Source organism: Bos mutus, chromosome 24 (assembly GCF_027580195.1).
Source record: "Bos mutus isolate GX-2022 chromosome 24, NWIPB_WYAK_1.1, whole genome shotgun sequence".
In the NCBI taxonomy this organism is placed as follows: domain Eukaryota; kingdom Metazoa; phylum Chordata; class Mammalia; order Artiodactyla; family Bovidae; genus Bos; species Bos mutus.
In genome coordinates this window covers 33,409,586-33,425,002 of record NC_091640.1, presented here as the reverse complement: position 1 = coordinate 33,425,002, position 15,417 = coordinate 33,409,586, and the positions used below count along the sequence as shown (strand labels likewise).

Genomic DNA, 15,417 nt, shown 5'->3' with positions numbered 1-15,417 from the left:
TGCCTTGCCAATTCAGTATTTGTAAATTTGAAAGGAAAAAAAAAGTTTCACTTTCTTTTCAGCCAAGAAGCTTGCTTGTTGTTGCTATTTGTGTGTGTGTGTGTGTGTGTGTGTGTGTCTTAGCACGTTGCCTGCTGTTTCTAAACCTCTTGCAATACTTTAAGGCAAGAGCAATCTGGGGCCCACCCATCCTGCAGGGCCTCATCAACTTTTGGAGAAAGGTAGGTCAAGAAAGGAATCAGACGAATGGGTGGCATTCCTGCATCCTCGCCCTTGAACCGGGGGCCGGACAGTGACCAGTGAGCTGCAGCAAATATTAAAGCAAAGCAGTATCGGAACAGACCTGTGTGATTCAGATGGAGGAATGCACGCGTCTCTCGATCAACAAGCCCCTCCTTTGCTCTAAAAAGAACTAGGTGATGCTCTGACGTGGCAAAGCCCCGCCTCCTCATTCTGCATCCCAGAACTCTGTGTTGTTTCTCCACTCCAACCCCCACCCTGAGTCTGACTCCTTCGCCCCCTCACCTGTTCACTGCATCCACTATTTGTCATCAGGGAGCTGTTGGTATTATTTAGGGCAGGACAGGTCCCTGTGGAGGATGACAGGAGCACTGTGAGATGGCAGGTCTGGTTTCTGCAGACCAAATCTGGTGTTGCCCTTTGGTCACTGTAACAGTGACACCCGACTGTTGCCCCTTCCGAGGGCATTATGCCCCTGACCATTCACTCCTCTCCCACCCACTTCCATGAGCTCTGCCTGGTCATTCCCCGTTCACCGTGACCTTCCCTTCCCCGCCCCTCCCACAGACCTGTCAGAATTCCAGCCTGTTAAACTCACTCTGATCTTTATTCTTACTCTACACCAAAATCTCCATCATGCATCTTATTCATGGAATACTGACTATTATTAGTGCTAAGTTGCTTTCAGTTATGTCCAACTCTTTGTGACCCTATGGATTGTAGCCCACCAGGTTCCTCTGTCCTTGGAATTCTCCAGGCAAGAATACTGGAATGGGTTTGCTGTGCCCTCCTCCAGAGAAGATAGAACCTGCATCTCTTATGTCTCCTGCATTGGCAGGCGGATTCTTTACCACTAGTGCCACCTTAAGAACAATAATAATCTTACTGTTTGTTGTTGTAGTTGTTGTTCAGTCGCTCAGTCACGTCCGACTCTTTGTGACGCCACGGACTGTAGCATGCCAGGATTCCATCTTTCACTATCTCCCAGAATTTGCTCAGACTCATGTCCATTGAGTCGGTGATGCCATCCAACAATCTCATCCTCTGTTGTCCCCATTCTCCTCCTGCCCTCAGTCATTCCCAGTATCAGGATCTTTTCCAATGAGTTAGCTCCTCGAAGCAGGTGACCAAAGTATTAGAGCTTGAGCATCAGTCCTGCCAGGGAATATTCAGGACTGATTTCCTTTATAAGTGACTGGTTTGATCTCCTTGCTGTCCAAGGGACTCTCAAGAGTCTTCTCCAACACCACGGTTCAAAAGCATCAATTCTTCCTGGACACAAGGGCATTGAGATTTCTCCTCAGGTATCCCCCAGCTAATTCATTAAAGGTCATCTGGTGTGGACAGTGCACCAGCTAACACCAGCTCATGTGAGCTCAGTGACAGGGACTGCTCTTCAGCTCCCAAGATAGACTTTTAGAGCTAGAAGGAACTCGGAGACTGTCTAGTCCTGTGGTTTGCAGGCTTTTTCTTTTTTAGCTGAAGAAGCCATTCTTCCAATGCAAGTTTACACAAAGTACCAATAAATAAAATCCCTAACTGCAGAGTTATTCCAGCAAAGTGGGAGTGAGGATGAGACGCCCACTCATGTCCACTCTGTCCCTCATGGTCCCATTAGGGAAACCATAGTCTTTATCCATCCCTCAAGCCAGGGAGTCATCAGGTACATGGGAGAGAGCTGGCTCAGGCTGGATCCTCAGTCCCAGCAAATTAACCAGCCTTTCTGGGCCCAGGCTTACTTGTCTGTAAAATCAGCTATAATGTCAACGTCAGAGTTTTGAGAACATTAGTGGAGGATTAACATGTGAACACTCTGAGTGCCATGCCAGGCTACAGTAGATACTCATTAAATGTTAACTTTGGGAACGTGTTTGGTCACAGAGCTACCTCATCACTCTTTCTAGATCTGCCCCTATACGGCAGTTCCCAGTCCTCTTCATGGTGAGTTAGCCGGTGCCTACAAACACAAACCCAAGGGATTCATCTGCTCTTGGAGTTGGTCTTTGTTTTCCTCAGTGATACATCATTATTTTTAAAAATTAGGACTTCCCTGGTGGTCCAGTGGTTTTAGGAATTCACCTTCCAGTGCAGGGGATGCAGGTTCAATCTCTGGTCAGGGAAGATCCCACGTGCCTCAGGGTCACTAAGCCCCAGTGCAGCCAAATTAGTAAAGAATCTGCCAATAATGCAGGAGATCCAGGTTTGATCCCTGGGTCAGGAAGGTCCCCTGGAGAAGGGAATGGCGACCCACTCCAGTATTCTTGCCTGGAGAATCCCATGGACAGAGGAGCCTGGAGGGCTACAGTTCATGGGGTCGCAAAGACTCAGACAGAACTGAGCAAATAACACACTTCAAAAAGAAAAAAAAAAAATCTGGAAAGTACATAAAAACAAAAGGAAGATGAAAATTACTGAGCCTCACCTCAAAGCCGTCATGAATATTTTGGTCTGTTTCCTTCCAGTCTTTTTTTTTTCCCTCCATTGGAACATGTGCTTGTATGGAATATGACAAGATGATTGTTCTGTTTTGATCTTTCTTGCTGATGGTAAGAGGCTCTGCCAGATCCCACCTTTCAAAACAAGCTATTGGAAGCTGGTTGCTGAGAAGAGGAACAGATGTTGCCTGTCTTTTTCACTATAACTGAAACATCAAACCTTCCCATAGCTGTAAACACTCTTCTCAGATTAAGCTTGTAAATTATGCCATTTTCTGGGAAGAGTCCCAGCCTTAAACCAGCTCCTCTTCTCTCAACCAGTTGCCAAGGCCCAACTGAGTCTTGTTGCTTTTTATCCACATTACTCATTACCTTCTCTTTCTAGCATGGATTTGTGGTTTGGCTTGGCGACCCTCCACTTATAAAATGAATCGTAAGCAAGATGCCCATCTTTCCTGAGTAGGCAGATCCTACTTGATAAACAGCTCATCCACCGTTCTAAAACCATTGCCCCTCTTCTTGCTTCTCAGCTCACACCCCATCCTCTGGGCTGGTGTGCCATCACCATGGGAGCTGGAGTGGAAAATCTGGGAGCTCTAAAGGAATCTATGAGTTCAGAATTAGAGAGAGAGGAAATTGTGAAACGGAGAAGCAGCTTGGGAGAAAGGCTCCTGCAGTCCTGAGAAGAAAAAGCAAATTCAGAGGGGGAGGTGGAAATAATGCAAACTCGACCGCTTTTAAAATATGGAGGGTCAGCCCCAAACCAGGAAACCACAAGAGAAACCCAGCTTCATCTTATGTCTTCACCGTCTTTCACCCTCTGAGCTGTTGCTCCTGCAACCGTAGCTCTTGCTGGTACTGTTGGGCTAGTTGAGTCACGCTGCAGGCCAAAAGGGCCCTGTAAGGGCTAATTGCCATTTATAACATTGCATCAGTAGAGAATGCATTCTGAGTCCAGAGGGCCAACTCGAAAGCTTTTGGATAACAGCCTGCTGGTGAGTGAGAGATGCAGGCGTTGTACTGGGGACCAGTCCAGGGATTGCCCCTGTGCATAAGGGGAGTGATGTGGGTGCCCACATACTCTTACTTCCTGAAACATGTGGATATCCGTAGGTATTCCTGTATGTATGATATGTGTGTCTGTGTGTGCTCCGTTGTGTCTGAGTCTTTATGACCCCATGGACTGCCAGTCTCCTCTGTCCATGGGGTTTCCCAAGCAAGAATATTGGAGTGGGTTGCTATTTCCTTCACCATGGAATCTTCCTGATCCGGGGAGCGAACGGGTGTCTCCTTCATTGGCAGGCAGATTCTTTACCACTGAGCCACCTGGGAAGCTATTATATGTATGGATCCAACGAAAACGAAGTAGGAATGAATCCAATTAACTTGTGATTCAGAGCTATGTAAGAAGATGACCAAACTAGTGATTCCAGCAGAAACCAGTTTCTTAGACGTGTGTGGGTACAGACTCATCCAGATAACCATACTTGATTGAATGATAGTCACTGGGTTAATTTTATGATAAATGTATCAGAGGGACATCCCTGGTGGTCCAGTGGTTAAGACTTTGCCTCCCAATTCAGGTTCCATCCCTGGTCGGGAACTAAGATCCCACATGCCTCTTAGCCAGAAAACCAGAACAAGGAAGCAATATTGTAACAAATTCAATAAAGACTTTTAAAAAAATAACGAGTGTATCAGAGACCATATGATGAAGAAAATGGCTTCCCAGTGGAGCACAAGGTACCTCTGGGGGGCGTGATATAAAATAGCAGCTTCCACATGGTGTGTGTGTGCTTAGCTTTTTGGCACTGGGGCATTTCAGATGAGGTCATCCTCTTGGGTCCATTTCCTGAATTGATCATTTTGTGACACAGAGAACAGCTTCTTCTATTCTTAGGGGCTCCAGGCCTAAGTGCTGCCTGCCTTGCTCCCGGCCCATCCCCCCTTCCTCCCCACCCATTTTCGCCAAAAACATCTCTTTTCGTTGTGGAAAATTGCACATTCACAAATTGTGTTTCTTTCCTCACACCAAGCATATTTCCACACAGAGACAGATTCAGGAATGATCTCATGGGTGAATCATGCTATTACCCCGCTGTTTATAGGCACTGCCTTTAGACAAAGATTTTGGTGTAAGCTGTGTTAAGGTCCCTTCATTGTCTGCCCGTTACCCAAGTGGGGAGGAGGGGTGGTTTATCAATGAAGTGCTGAGTGTGGAAGAGGCTGGACTTCTGGACTAAAAGCTGCTTTGATTTCACTTTTTCCCGTCAGTCCTGGGCATTGTTCCATCAACTAAACCGTGATTTTGTATCGCTCTGCTCTGATAGAAGGGAGCAGGCCCAGTCCAAGATGGCGGCTGTACCATATCTGACGAGGTGGCAAATAGGATCTCTCAGACGATGATACATACTGTGTGGTTGAGTTCCAGTGGATGTATGAGCTCTTAATTAAAATGAGCCCACAAGTGGTATTTTCCTTCCTAATCCAGTTTTACAAGCTTTGCTTTCTGCACCACAAAGCTCTCTTGTTTTTGCAGGATCTGGAAATCCTGTTAATATTTAATTGGCTTTTAAATTATTTACACATCAGTGTTCAACCTATTGTGATCCTTTAAAGAGCAAGTGCCCAGTGGAGCTCCAGGCTGGCATTCCAAGGTCTTGAGTTTAGAGCACCATGAGCAGAATGACTAGGGATAAAAGGCCATCCCCACTCTGGAAGCAGAAAGCCATGGAAAACAGTTAATTGACCACAGACACGGTTTTTTCCTCTATTTCCCAGGTATTAAGTAGTTAAATCCTTTTTTATTTTAAAAGTAAGAGGAATATTGGTTCATATGCTCCCTAAGGGAAGGGTCTTCACTTGAATTTCTTGTTATCTAGTAGGGAATCTTGTTTGATCAGTTTCATGAAAGATCATTTTGCCTGTTACATAAGGTAAAATCAGGAGTTGGCCATTGTGTGGTTAATAGCAACCTGGGTAACCCCCTTTGGGCATCAGAATATCTAGATTGGCCATCTGCTCTGGCCGGTTGACTTCACAACTGTGCAATCATGTACATTCACTTTATGCCGTGGGAGCCAAAACTAAGACAGAGGTCCGGGGGCTTTCCAAGCGTGGAGCTTTCGGGAGAGCTACATTGAATGACTTCCAGTGCTATCCGGTGAAGGAGGGGTTTATACCCCCCAAAAGAACCAGCCTGTGTTTCTGCTCCTTGTTTAAGGGTCCACCTGCTGATTGGATGCATCCCCAGATGCATTTTCATCTTCTGTTTTAGCCTCCCCACTTCCCCATTCCCCCTCCTTGAACCGACAGCATCCACTCCCCATCCCCCATTGGCCACACGTTGTATAAAAAAATCTGTGCTGAGTTTTCAAAGCATGTTTCATGCCTACAGCTTCTGCAAAAGTTAACAGACTTGAATAGAATGAGAAATGAGCTCTTGTAGCAAAATAAGTCTGAGCTGTAGAATCCCCCAGGCCTGTGGAGGAGAAGGAATCAGACCTTTGCGTTGTCCGCGGTTTCTTAACTATGGGTTTCTGTCTGCACATCTGCCCGAATGAGGTTTTCTTCTGTAATCTGATTGGCCCTGTTTGTCTCTGAGTGCATGCAACAGCATTTCAACCTTAATGCATACAATTTTGGACAATATCCACATCTGGTATTTTTGAGCCTGCCTCATTCCGTTTTCAGAAGCAGGTAGAACATAAATAAATTGACATTTGAACTCTCGAGATACCTGGGGAAAAAAATAATCTCCTAGGCTTTTCAGAGAAATAGAAATGTCCAACTTCAGTTTGCTTTTAATTACTTTCCGCTGCAGTTTGGTTATCCAGCTCAGTCTCTTGGTACTGGAGGGTTAATGCTGGCATTTGAGCTAAAAAGATATTTCTATTTTCATATGGCATTTTGATGAGAATTCAGAAGGATGATCTTAGAAAGAAAACATCAAGATTTTATCACTGCTCCTCTGGGACTTCTGCTTAATTCTTTTCCACTGCTGTTTCTAGAGGACTCTCTTTGGGTAAACCAGCAACATCATTCAGAACTCCTTTCTGAGGTCAGCTTCAACCGTTGAATCCCAAAACAGTGGGGCATCAAGGGCCATGGGTCTTTTGCTTGCTTAACACTCACATGTGAGCCCCGAGCAGTTGCTGCGTCTATAAATTAGGAGCCATGATATGAAGTTGCTGTTTATGTGAGTTAGACAGACAACAGCAATTTCATGTGGTTCTTATCCATGGGGGACTGGTTCCAGGATCCCTGGTGGATATTGAAATCCACAGAAGCTTAAGTCCCTTAAATAAAATGGCATAGTATTTTTGTATAACCTACACACATCCTCCTGTGTACTTTGAATCATTTCTGTGAATGTGCGTGCTAAGTCGCTGTAGTCATGTCCGACTCTTCGCAACACTATGGGCTGTAACCCACCAGGTTCTTCTGTCCATGGGGTTCTCCAGGCAAAAATACCGGAATAGGTTTCCATGCCCTTCACTAGGGGATCTTCCTGACCCAGGGATCAAACCCTTGTCTCCAGCATCTCCAGTACTGGCAGGTGGGTTCTTTACCACTGGCACCACCTAGGAAGCCCCTTGAATCATCTCTAGGTTACTTATAATACCTAGTACAATGTAAATGCTACATAAATAGTTGCCAGCACTCAGCAAATTCAAGTTTTACTTTTTGGAACTTTTTGGACTTTTTTTCCAAATATTTTTGATCCAAGGTTGGTTGAATCCATGGATGCAGAACCTGGCATATGGAGGGTTAACTGTATATGGTTTCGCCAACTCTTATAAGAGCACTTAGCTAAGGCACCTCGAGAAGTTTGTCAGCCTCTTTATAAAAGATGTGTTGTTTAAGATCCCAAGAGTCTCAATATGAACAAATTCAAAAGCTGTTGAAGAGATGACATTATTGACTAAGATGAGATATGTTTGATTTTCCGTGCACACCTGGCTGTGTAAATGGGTGTGTATATGTGGGCTCTTTTAATTCAGTCCTACCAAAATGGCAGTCCTGAAGTTAGTGACAACCTCTTCCTGAAAATGAGGCAGAAAAAAATGAACAAGTGTGCCCTCGGCCGCCACCACGAAGCAGTCAGTTTTTCTAGAGCAGTTGTGATATTTATAACCATGTCAGTGAAGTTTCTGAAATGTGAATATAGCCAATATTGGTGCAGCAGCTTCAGTCTGCAAGAAATATCTTTTTAGTTAATAGACATAAACTCCCTTCTACAAAACTGACCGGAAATTCAGACTTTATCACTGGGCACCACCCTTCTCCTCTCCAGGATGCACGAAGGACCTGGAATGCTGTGGACTTGGGGAGCACCGTCGCTCATTGTCCTTTGTATGTGCTGGCATCACCAAAACCCTCACTGCCATGCTCCTCTGTCCGCACAGCCCCTCAGGGCAAAAGGATGTGCCACTCTGTGCCTCGTATAGGATGTGAATTTTTATCTCAGCCGGGAGCTCTGTTCCTGGGATGCTGATGGGGTGCGGGGCATGGGTCCCCTGTGACCGTGGGCATCACAGTCCTCATTTCCTCCCCGCTGAAGGTAGACCTGCTGCACTGGCTCCATCCGCAGGGTCCTGCCTCTGCCCCATTCACTCCGGGGCTCCTAACGTGGACTCTTCTCTGAGCTGGGGCCTGGGTCAGAAACATCCCCGGAGACAATAGGCAGAAAGTGGCCAGGCCACCTCTGGAAGGCCGACTTACTAATCCCGTACAGTAGCCACACGTGGCTATTTAAATTTTAACCAAAAGTAAGAATTCAGTTCTTCGGTCGACTGGTCACACTGCAAGTGCTCCATTGCCCCATGTGGCTCGTGCCTGCCCTGCGGGACGGCTCAGATGGAGGACCATCCGTCGCTGAGGGAGATCCTGCCGGACTGTAATGAGCAGTGTGTGTTTTCTCAGTAGCTGTCGAGGGTGGACACAGTCTTCTCCTGTCTCACTTTCATTCTCAGCGTGCCGTAGTTATTTAGAAAGTAGAATGATACAGATGAAGTGCCAGGGGTGGAAAGTGGTGGCTGTGGTATGCAGGGGGCACAGCAATTCTCCGGAGACGGGTTCCTGCGGTCAGGGGTGGTGGAGTTTTGCCCATAGAGCTCTCCCTTCCATGTGGTCCAAAGTGTCCGTGAGGCACTTGGATAGGCTAAGAACCCCTGTTCCTTTGAATTTTTTTAATAATTTTATTCATTTATTTATGGTTGTGCTGGGTCTTTGTTGGTGCTCACTGGCTGTCTCTAGTTGCGGCGAGTGGGGGCCACTCTTCGTTGTAATGCACGGGCTTCTCATTGCGGTGGCTTCTCCTTGTTGCGGAGCGCAGGCTCTAGGGCATATGGGCTTCAGTAGTTGCAGCACGTGGGCTCAGTAGTTGTGGCTCATGGGCTCCAGAGCACAGACTCTGAAGTTGTGGCACGCAGCTCAGTTGCCCCACAGCATATGAAATCTTCCCGGACCAGCGGTTGAACCTGTGTCCCCTGCATTGGCAAGTGAATTCTTATCCATTCTACCACCAAGGAAGTCCTCTCTTGTTCCTTTTAAACCGGGCTTGGGGTTTATCTCATGGAGAAGAGTCTTGCATTTCATGTGCACTTAAAGTATAATTTTTGTTATGGCTCCATTTCTCACAAGAGAGAAGTCAAGAAGGGGAGTGTGTGGGAACATGGAGGGACTTTCCTGGCGGTTCAGACTTTGCCTTCCAATGCAGGGGACGTGGGTTTGATCCCTGGTCGGGGAGCTAGGATCCCACATACCACTAGGTGCTGCCAACATTTTTTTTAAAAAGAAGAAGGGGAGTGTGGAGTAAAGGTGGCTGGGTTGGTTCTGCGAACTGAAATCTGTGCTTCCAGCATCAAGGGGCCAGTTGGCAGGCAAAGGCAGGGCTGCCCCGGGGAAGCACTGAGCCTGGGAGCAAATTGAGACAGATGGAAAGGGGCACAATGGAAAAACACCCACCACCGGTGCCATCTTTATGAACCGACAAGGAGTCAGTTGACCTCTGCTCAGTAAACACTTCTTTAAGCATCTTTGCACATCAGACCCTAGGTAGACAGGATACAGACATGGATTGGGACTCTGTTGCTGCCTACAGCCAGCTCTCCATGTAGGAGCACTCTTTTTTTTTTAACTTAAGACTCTTAAGTCTTTAAGATTTATTTTTAATTGAAGGATGATTGCTTTACAGTATTGTGTTGGTTTCTGCCAAACATCAACATGAATCAGCCGTAGATATGCATATGTCCCCTCCCTCTTGACTCTCCCTCCCATCTCCCTCCCCAACTCAACCCTCTAGGTTGTTACAGAACCCTGGTTTGAGTTCCCTGAGTCATACAGCAAATTCTCATTGGCTGCCTATTTTACATATGGTAATGTAAGTTTCCTTGTTACTCTCTCCATCATCCCACCCTCTCCTTTCTCCCCACCCCACCCCCACCCCTGTGTCCATACGTCTATTCTGTATGTCTGTGTCCTGGAGCACTCTTAATAGGGACCTATTTGAATACGCCTTGTTTCTTTTAATCTTCTCATCCCATAAAGATATTTCCTGCTCTTGTATTAGTTTCAGTCCTAAGTAACATTCTCCATCCGGGTGAAGTGGAAACCAGGAGACAGTTGTCTAGGAGCTGGGAATTTGAGGCACGTGCTTGCTGGGTTAGACTTTGGGAAAGCAGTAAGTCTGCAGAAGTGTGTTGTGGGTCCTTTAACAAGATACAGGTTCTGCTGCTTTGTGCCAGCTCACCTCCTGGTCTTCCACCACTGAGCCACTCCATCCTTTCCCACCACAGCTATTTTTGCCTCTTGTTCTGGTGCTTGCACTGAAGGCATTTCCCTTTTTAGGGCCTTTATGAAGTCATCATCTTCATCCTTAATTGCCTGAGGAAATCTTCTGAGAGTTGCCCCCGGTGGCTCACGTAGGAGGCGAGGCAACTGTACACATGGTCTCCGGGGAACCTGAGGTTCTCGTGGTCTTGCTGAGCCCCGCTCTGCTCCAGCCCACCTGGTCCTTCCAGCTTTGGATCTGAGGTCAATAACTGTGAAGCAGGGCTCTCTGTTGGCGTCGCATGTTCATAAGGTGATGTGACTTAAATCAGCCTGGCCCTCAGAGCCCTCAGGGAGTGTGGTCCCTAGCAGAGGAGGCACCCAAGGTGAACTCAGACACCTCCCCAGAGCACTTCTATGACTCAGAATATTTGAGGGGCTTTCAATGGGCTTCCCTGGTGATTCAGACAGTAAAGAATCTGCCTGCAATGCAGGAGACCTGAGTTCCATCCCCGGATTGAGAAGATCCCCTGGAGAAGGGAACGGCTGGCTACCCATTTCAGTATTCTTGCCTGGAGAATTCCATGGACAGAGGAGCCTGGCAGGCTACAGTCCATGGGGTCGCAAAGATTCAGACACGACTAACACTCATTCTCAGTAGCAAGCTAATTGCAATTACTTTGTATGCGATTTATCTGGTGTCTCAGATGGTAAAGAGTCTGCCTGCAATGCAGGAGACCCAGGAAGATCCCCTGGAGAAGGAAATGGCAGCCCACTCCAGTATTCCTGCCTGGGAAATCCCATGGACAGAGGAACCTGGTGGGCCAAAGTCCATGGGGTTGCAAACACAACTGAGCAACCAACACTTTCACTTTCAATGGGGTAATATGCACCTTCTAAGTGTTTACAATTCTCCTGTTCTGTACTGTCTTGAAGGGGTGAGTTTGATGTTTGGAAGTACTTGAAGTCATTTACAGTCAAACCTGGTCAATGGGGAGAGAGGTTAGGACACTGATTGAAGTGGTAAGTGTTCAAGATTAAAATTATATACATATAAAAGAATCAGAAAAAGAGTGGATATTTGTATATGTATAACTGATTCGCGTTGCTGTACAGCTGAAACTAATACATTGTAAATCAACTATACTCCAATAAAAATTTTTTTTAAAGAAAAAATTTATATATACATATGGTGGCTCAGATGGTGAAGAATCCGCCTGCAATGCAGGACACCAAGGTTCGATCCCTAGATCGGGAAGATCCCTTGGAGAAGGAAATGGCAACCCACTCCAGTATGCTTGCCTAGAGAATTCCATGGGCAGAGGAGCCTGACGGGCTATACAGTCCATGGGGTCACAGAGTCAGATATCACTGAGCAACTAACACTAACATATATACATATATATATATACACTAATATATATATATGCATGCACACATATATACACATGTACTATATATATAAGTATAAAGTTTGAAGACTGGGATGGGTTGGTTGTTTTTTTCTATCTGCATGATGTTAGTGTTGATTCCAAAAGGGGCTGCAGAGACCTTTTGATCTGGGCAGAACCATGGCCTCCCAAGGAGACTACCGTAGAAAGTGCAGTACTTCCTAGATACAGGTCTTGGGTGTTTCTTTTGAAAACGGTCATCAATCAGATGGGATTAAGGGTGCCAGTCCATGCCTGGAACGCCCATAGACAAGGATGATTGCTCAATAAAGTGAAAAGATCCTTTTTTTTCCCTCCTAGAAGGTGGGAGGGATGGCCTCTTGTCTTTCTTCCCCACCACACATGGGCTCTCGTTCTCTCTTCCTGTGATTCCGTCACCTTTGGCCTGGAGAGTCTGGCCTTTACATGGTGTTTATTCTTGCTTAGGTTGTAGGAGACGTCTCAGAGTGTAGCGGTTCCCTCCGGGCCACAAGGCCTGAATGCTGCCGGCCTGGGCGGCTTTGACTAACAAGGCTGCGTGTGGAGCCCAGCTGGAAGAGGGAGCTTCCAAACTCAGTTCCAATCCGAATCACCTGGGAGTATTTAAAACTCAAGCCCACCAGGTTACGCCCCATTCAACTGAATCAGAATGAATGTCTGGGGACGGGGGCCAGACACCATACAGGCACACCTTGTTTTATTGTGCTTCACAGACACTGCTTTTTTTTTTCCTTTTACAGATTAAAGGTTTGTGGCAGTCTGCATTGTCAGATGAGGGTTAGCATTTGTTAGCAGTATTTTTTTAATTAAGGCTTGTACATTTTTTTTTTAGACATAATGCTATTGCAAACTTCATAGACTAAAGTGCAAACATAACTTTTATATGCACTGGGAGACTGAACAATTTGTGTGACTCGCTTTGTTGCAATATTTGTGTTGTTGGGGTCATCTGGAACTGAACCTGCAGAATCTCTGAGATGTGCCTGTAGTTTGTCAAAGATCCCAGGCAATTCTAATACACAGTGAAAGTCTGAGAGCTCCTGTAAGGAGAGGGATTGGCCTTGAAAATGTGAACAGTTACCAGCAAGCTGAGCCGCAGCCAGACCCAGGGAAGAACGCGGCACGAAATGCTGCACTGGACAAAAAACCAGTGTCTACAGCCCACTGTCAGCGGGGACCTTGGCGAGCCGGTTACTTGCACTGGGCCTCGTTTTTCTCATCTGTAAAATGGGATAATAATAGAATGCATGTGCAATAGGATGAGCTTAAAGAATGAAAAGGAGGATGTGTGAAAGTAAGTTAGGAAGTGCTTGTCGCTCAGTCGTGTCTGACTCTTTGCAATCCCAAGGACTGTAGGCTGCCAGGCTCCTCTGTCCTTGGGATTCTCCAGGCAAGAATGCTGGAGTGGACTGCCATTCCCTTCTCCAGAGGATCTTCCTGACCCAGGAATCGAATCTGGGTCTCTTGCTTTGCAGGCAGATTCTTTACCGTTTGAGCGACACAGAAGACCTTGCTGGTAGTACTGGACGTTATTCTTTTATAGAGATGGTCATTGTCTGAGTGGCCCGGTAAGGTACCTGGGGTGGCTGTTGTGGCATTAGTCCCTTTATTACTAGTAATAAAGCTGAGAACTGTTTAGGGTAAGAATTTCTTCCTCCTGTCTAATAAGGGGTGGCAGGGAGAGGTGACCTCCCCTGGCTTCCTGTTAGCTGGCCATTTAAGAGCTGACGGCCTTGCTGAGCAGGAAGGGACTTTGGTAATCCACTGGCTGCTGAGCCTGACTCTCATCTTCAGGCTTTCTGTTCAGTTGAATTTCATTATGTCAAAGTGGGTGGAACTATCAAGAAGTCCGGAAAGAGGGACAAAGAGAGAATCCTGTCAGGCACGGCGGGACCTCCTCCATCACTATTGTGAGAGTGACTCTGGTGTTCCGACAGTAAACATCTCCGTGGCTCCTTCGGGTGCACACAGAAGCATCTTTATCCTTGGCTTGTCCCTGCAGGGATTTGAAGCTGGACGGAGGGAGACAATCAGCAGGAGCCGTGAGCCTGAAAGAGATCATCGGCCTGGAAGGCGTGGAGCTGGGTGCCGACGGGAAGGTAAGGCCGCCTGGCTCCCAGACCTCCGGCTTGTGTGACAGACACCAGAGGGGCCAGGAAGCAGAGCCTGTGATGGACCACGAACCACCCTTGGGCTGGAAAACCTGACGTGGGGCACAACCTGGGTGCGTGAGTGACGCCAGTCCAGAAGGAAGGGTTAGTCGCTCAGTTGTGTCCTACTCTTTGCAACCCCATGGACTGTAGCCCACCAGTCTCCTCTGTTCATGCGATTCTCCAGGCCAGAATACTGAAGTGGATTGCCATGCTCTTCTCCAGGGTATCTTCCTGACTCAGGGATCGAACCCAGGTCTCCCGCATTGCAGGCAGATTCTTTACCGTCTGAGCCACCAGGGAAGCCCCCTATCCAGGTGTGCAGATGGGTTAAATAGCAGCCCAACTGTTTCTCCATGAATGCCCATCCTGACTAGTCCAGTCACCCACTCTTATCCTCGGGGGATATGTTCCAGGAACCCGCAGTGGATGCCTGAAACCTTGGGTAGGGCAGAACCCTACCTGTGCTATGTTTTGCCTTATACATACATACCAGTAATAAAGTTTACTTTTTAAATTAGGCACAGTAAGAGACTATCCGAATTGTACTTTGTCACTGCTTTGTGCTTTGGGGCCATTTGTAAGTAAAATAATGCTTGAGCACGAGCCCTGTGATACCACGATAATTGATCTGATAACCGAGGTGGCTGCTCCATGACTAAAAAAGACGTGGGATGGTTCATGTCCTGGGCTGGACGGTGCTAGATTTCATCATACTGCTCTGACTGACTCACAGTTTAAAGCTGAGGAATTACTTCTAGAATTTTCCATGTAGTTTTTTTGGGCCATGAGTAACAAACCATGAGTGAGGGGAAACTGCTTTATCTTGCATACACACACGCACGTGTGCCTGGATGGGGTGGCGGATGGTTTGAACAAGTATTAACTGTGGTGAGTAGCAATCCCACTACTAAACAGTGTTTAGGGGCTTTCCAGGCTTCCTCAGGGACTGAGTGGTAAAGAGTCCGCCTGTAATGAAGGAAACGTGAGTTTGATCCCTGGGTCGGGAAGATCCCCTGGAGGAGGGCATGGCAACCCACTCCAGTCTTCTTGCCTGGAGAATCCCATGGACAGAGGAGCCTGGCGGGCTACAGTCTATTGGGTCGCAAAGAGTCAGACACGACTGAAACGACTTAACACACACACGCGCGTCGCACCCGACTCGCGTCATGAACCACGTCTCTGCCAAGCAGGTGAAAAGAAAATCACGTGTTGCAGCTTCATTCCTGAAGACTGAGTGTTCACAGGGAAAGGAAGGAGGATGAGCACCATAGATACAGCATCTGCCAGGGAATGGGGGAGGACAGAGCCTTTATCAGAGACTCTTGGGGCCTGATTTTCTGGAATTCTACCCGTGGTAGATTAAACAAAGCATTGCGGCATATGCCT

At 47.0% G+C, this 15,417-nt stretch overlaps 1 protein-coding gene across 1 annotated transcript in view; it reads left to right on the top strand.

The window, feature by feature from the left end:
• Positions 1-15,417, top strand: part of CABLES1 (Cdk5 and Abl enzyme substrate 1) — a 102,354-nt gene that overhangs the window by 67,359 nt on the left and 19,578 nt on the right. Inside the window, exon 5 of the mRNA XM_005898898.3 lies at positions 13,881-13,977. Coding sequence (XP_005898960.3) covers positions 13,881-13,977 — 97 coding nt within the window. The remainder of the gene's footprint in view (positions 1-13,880; positions 13,978-15,417) is intronic.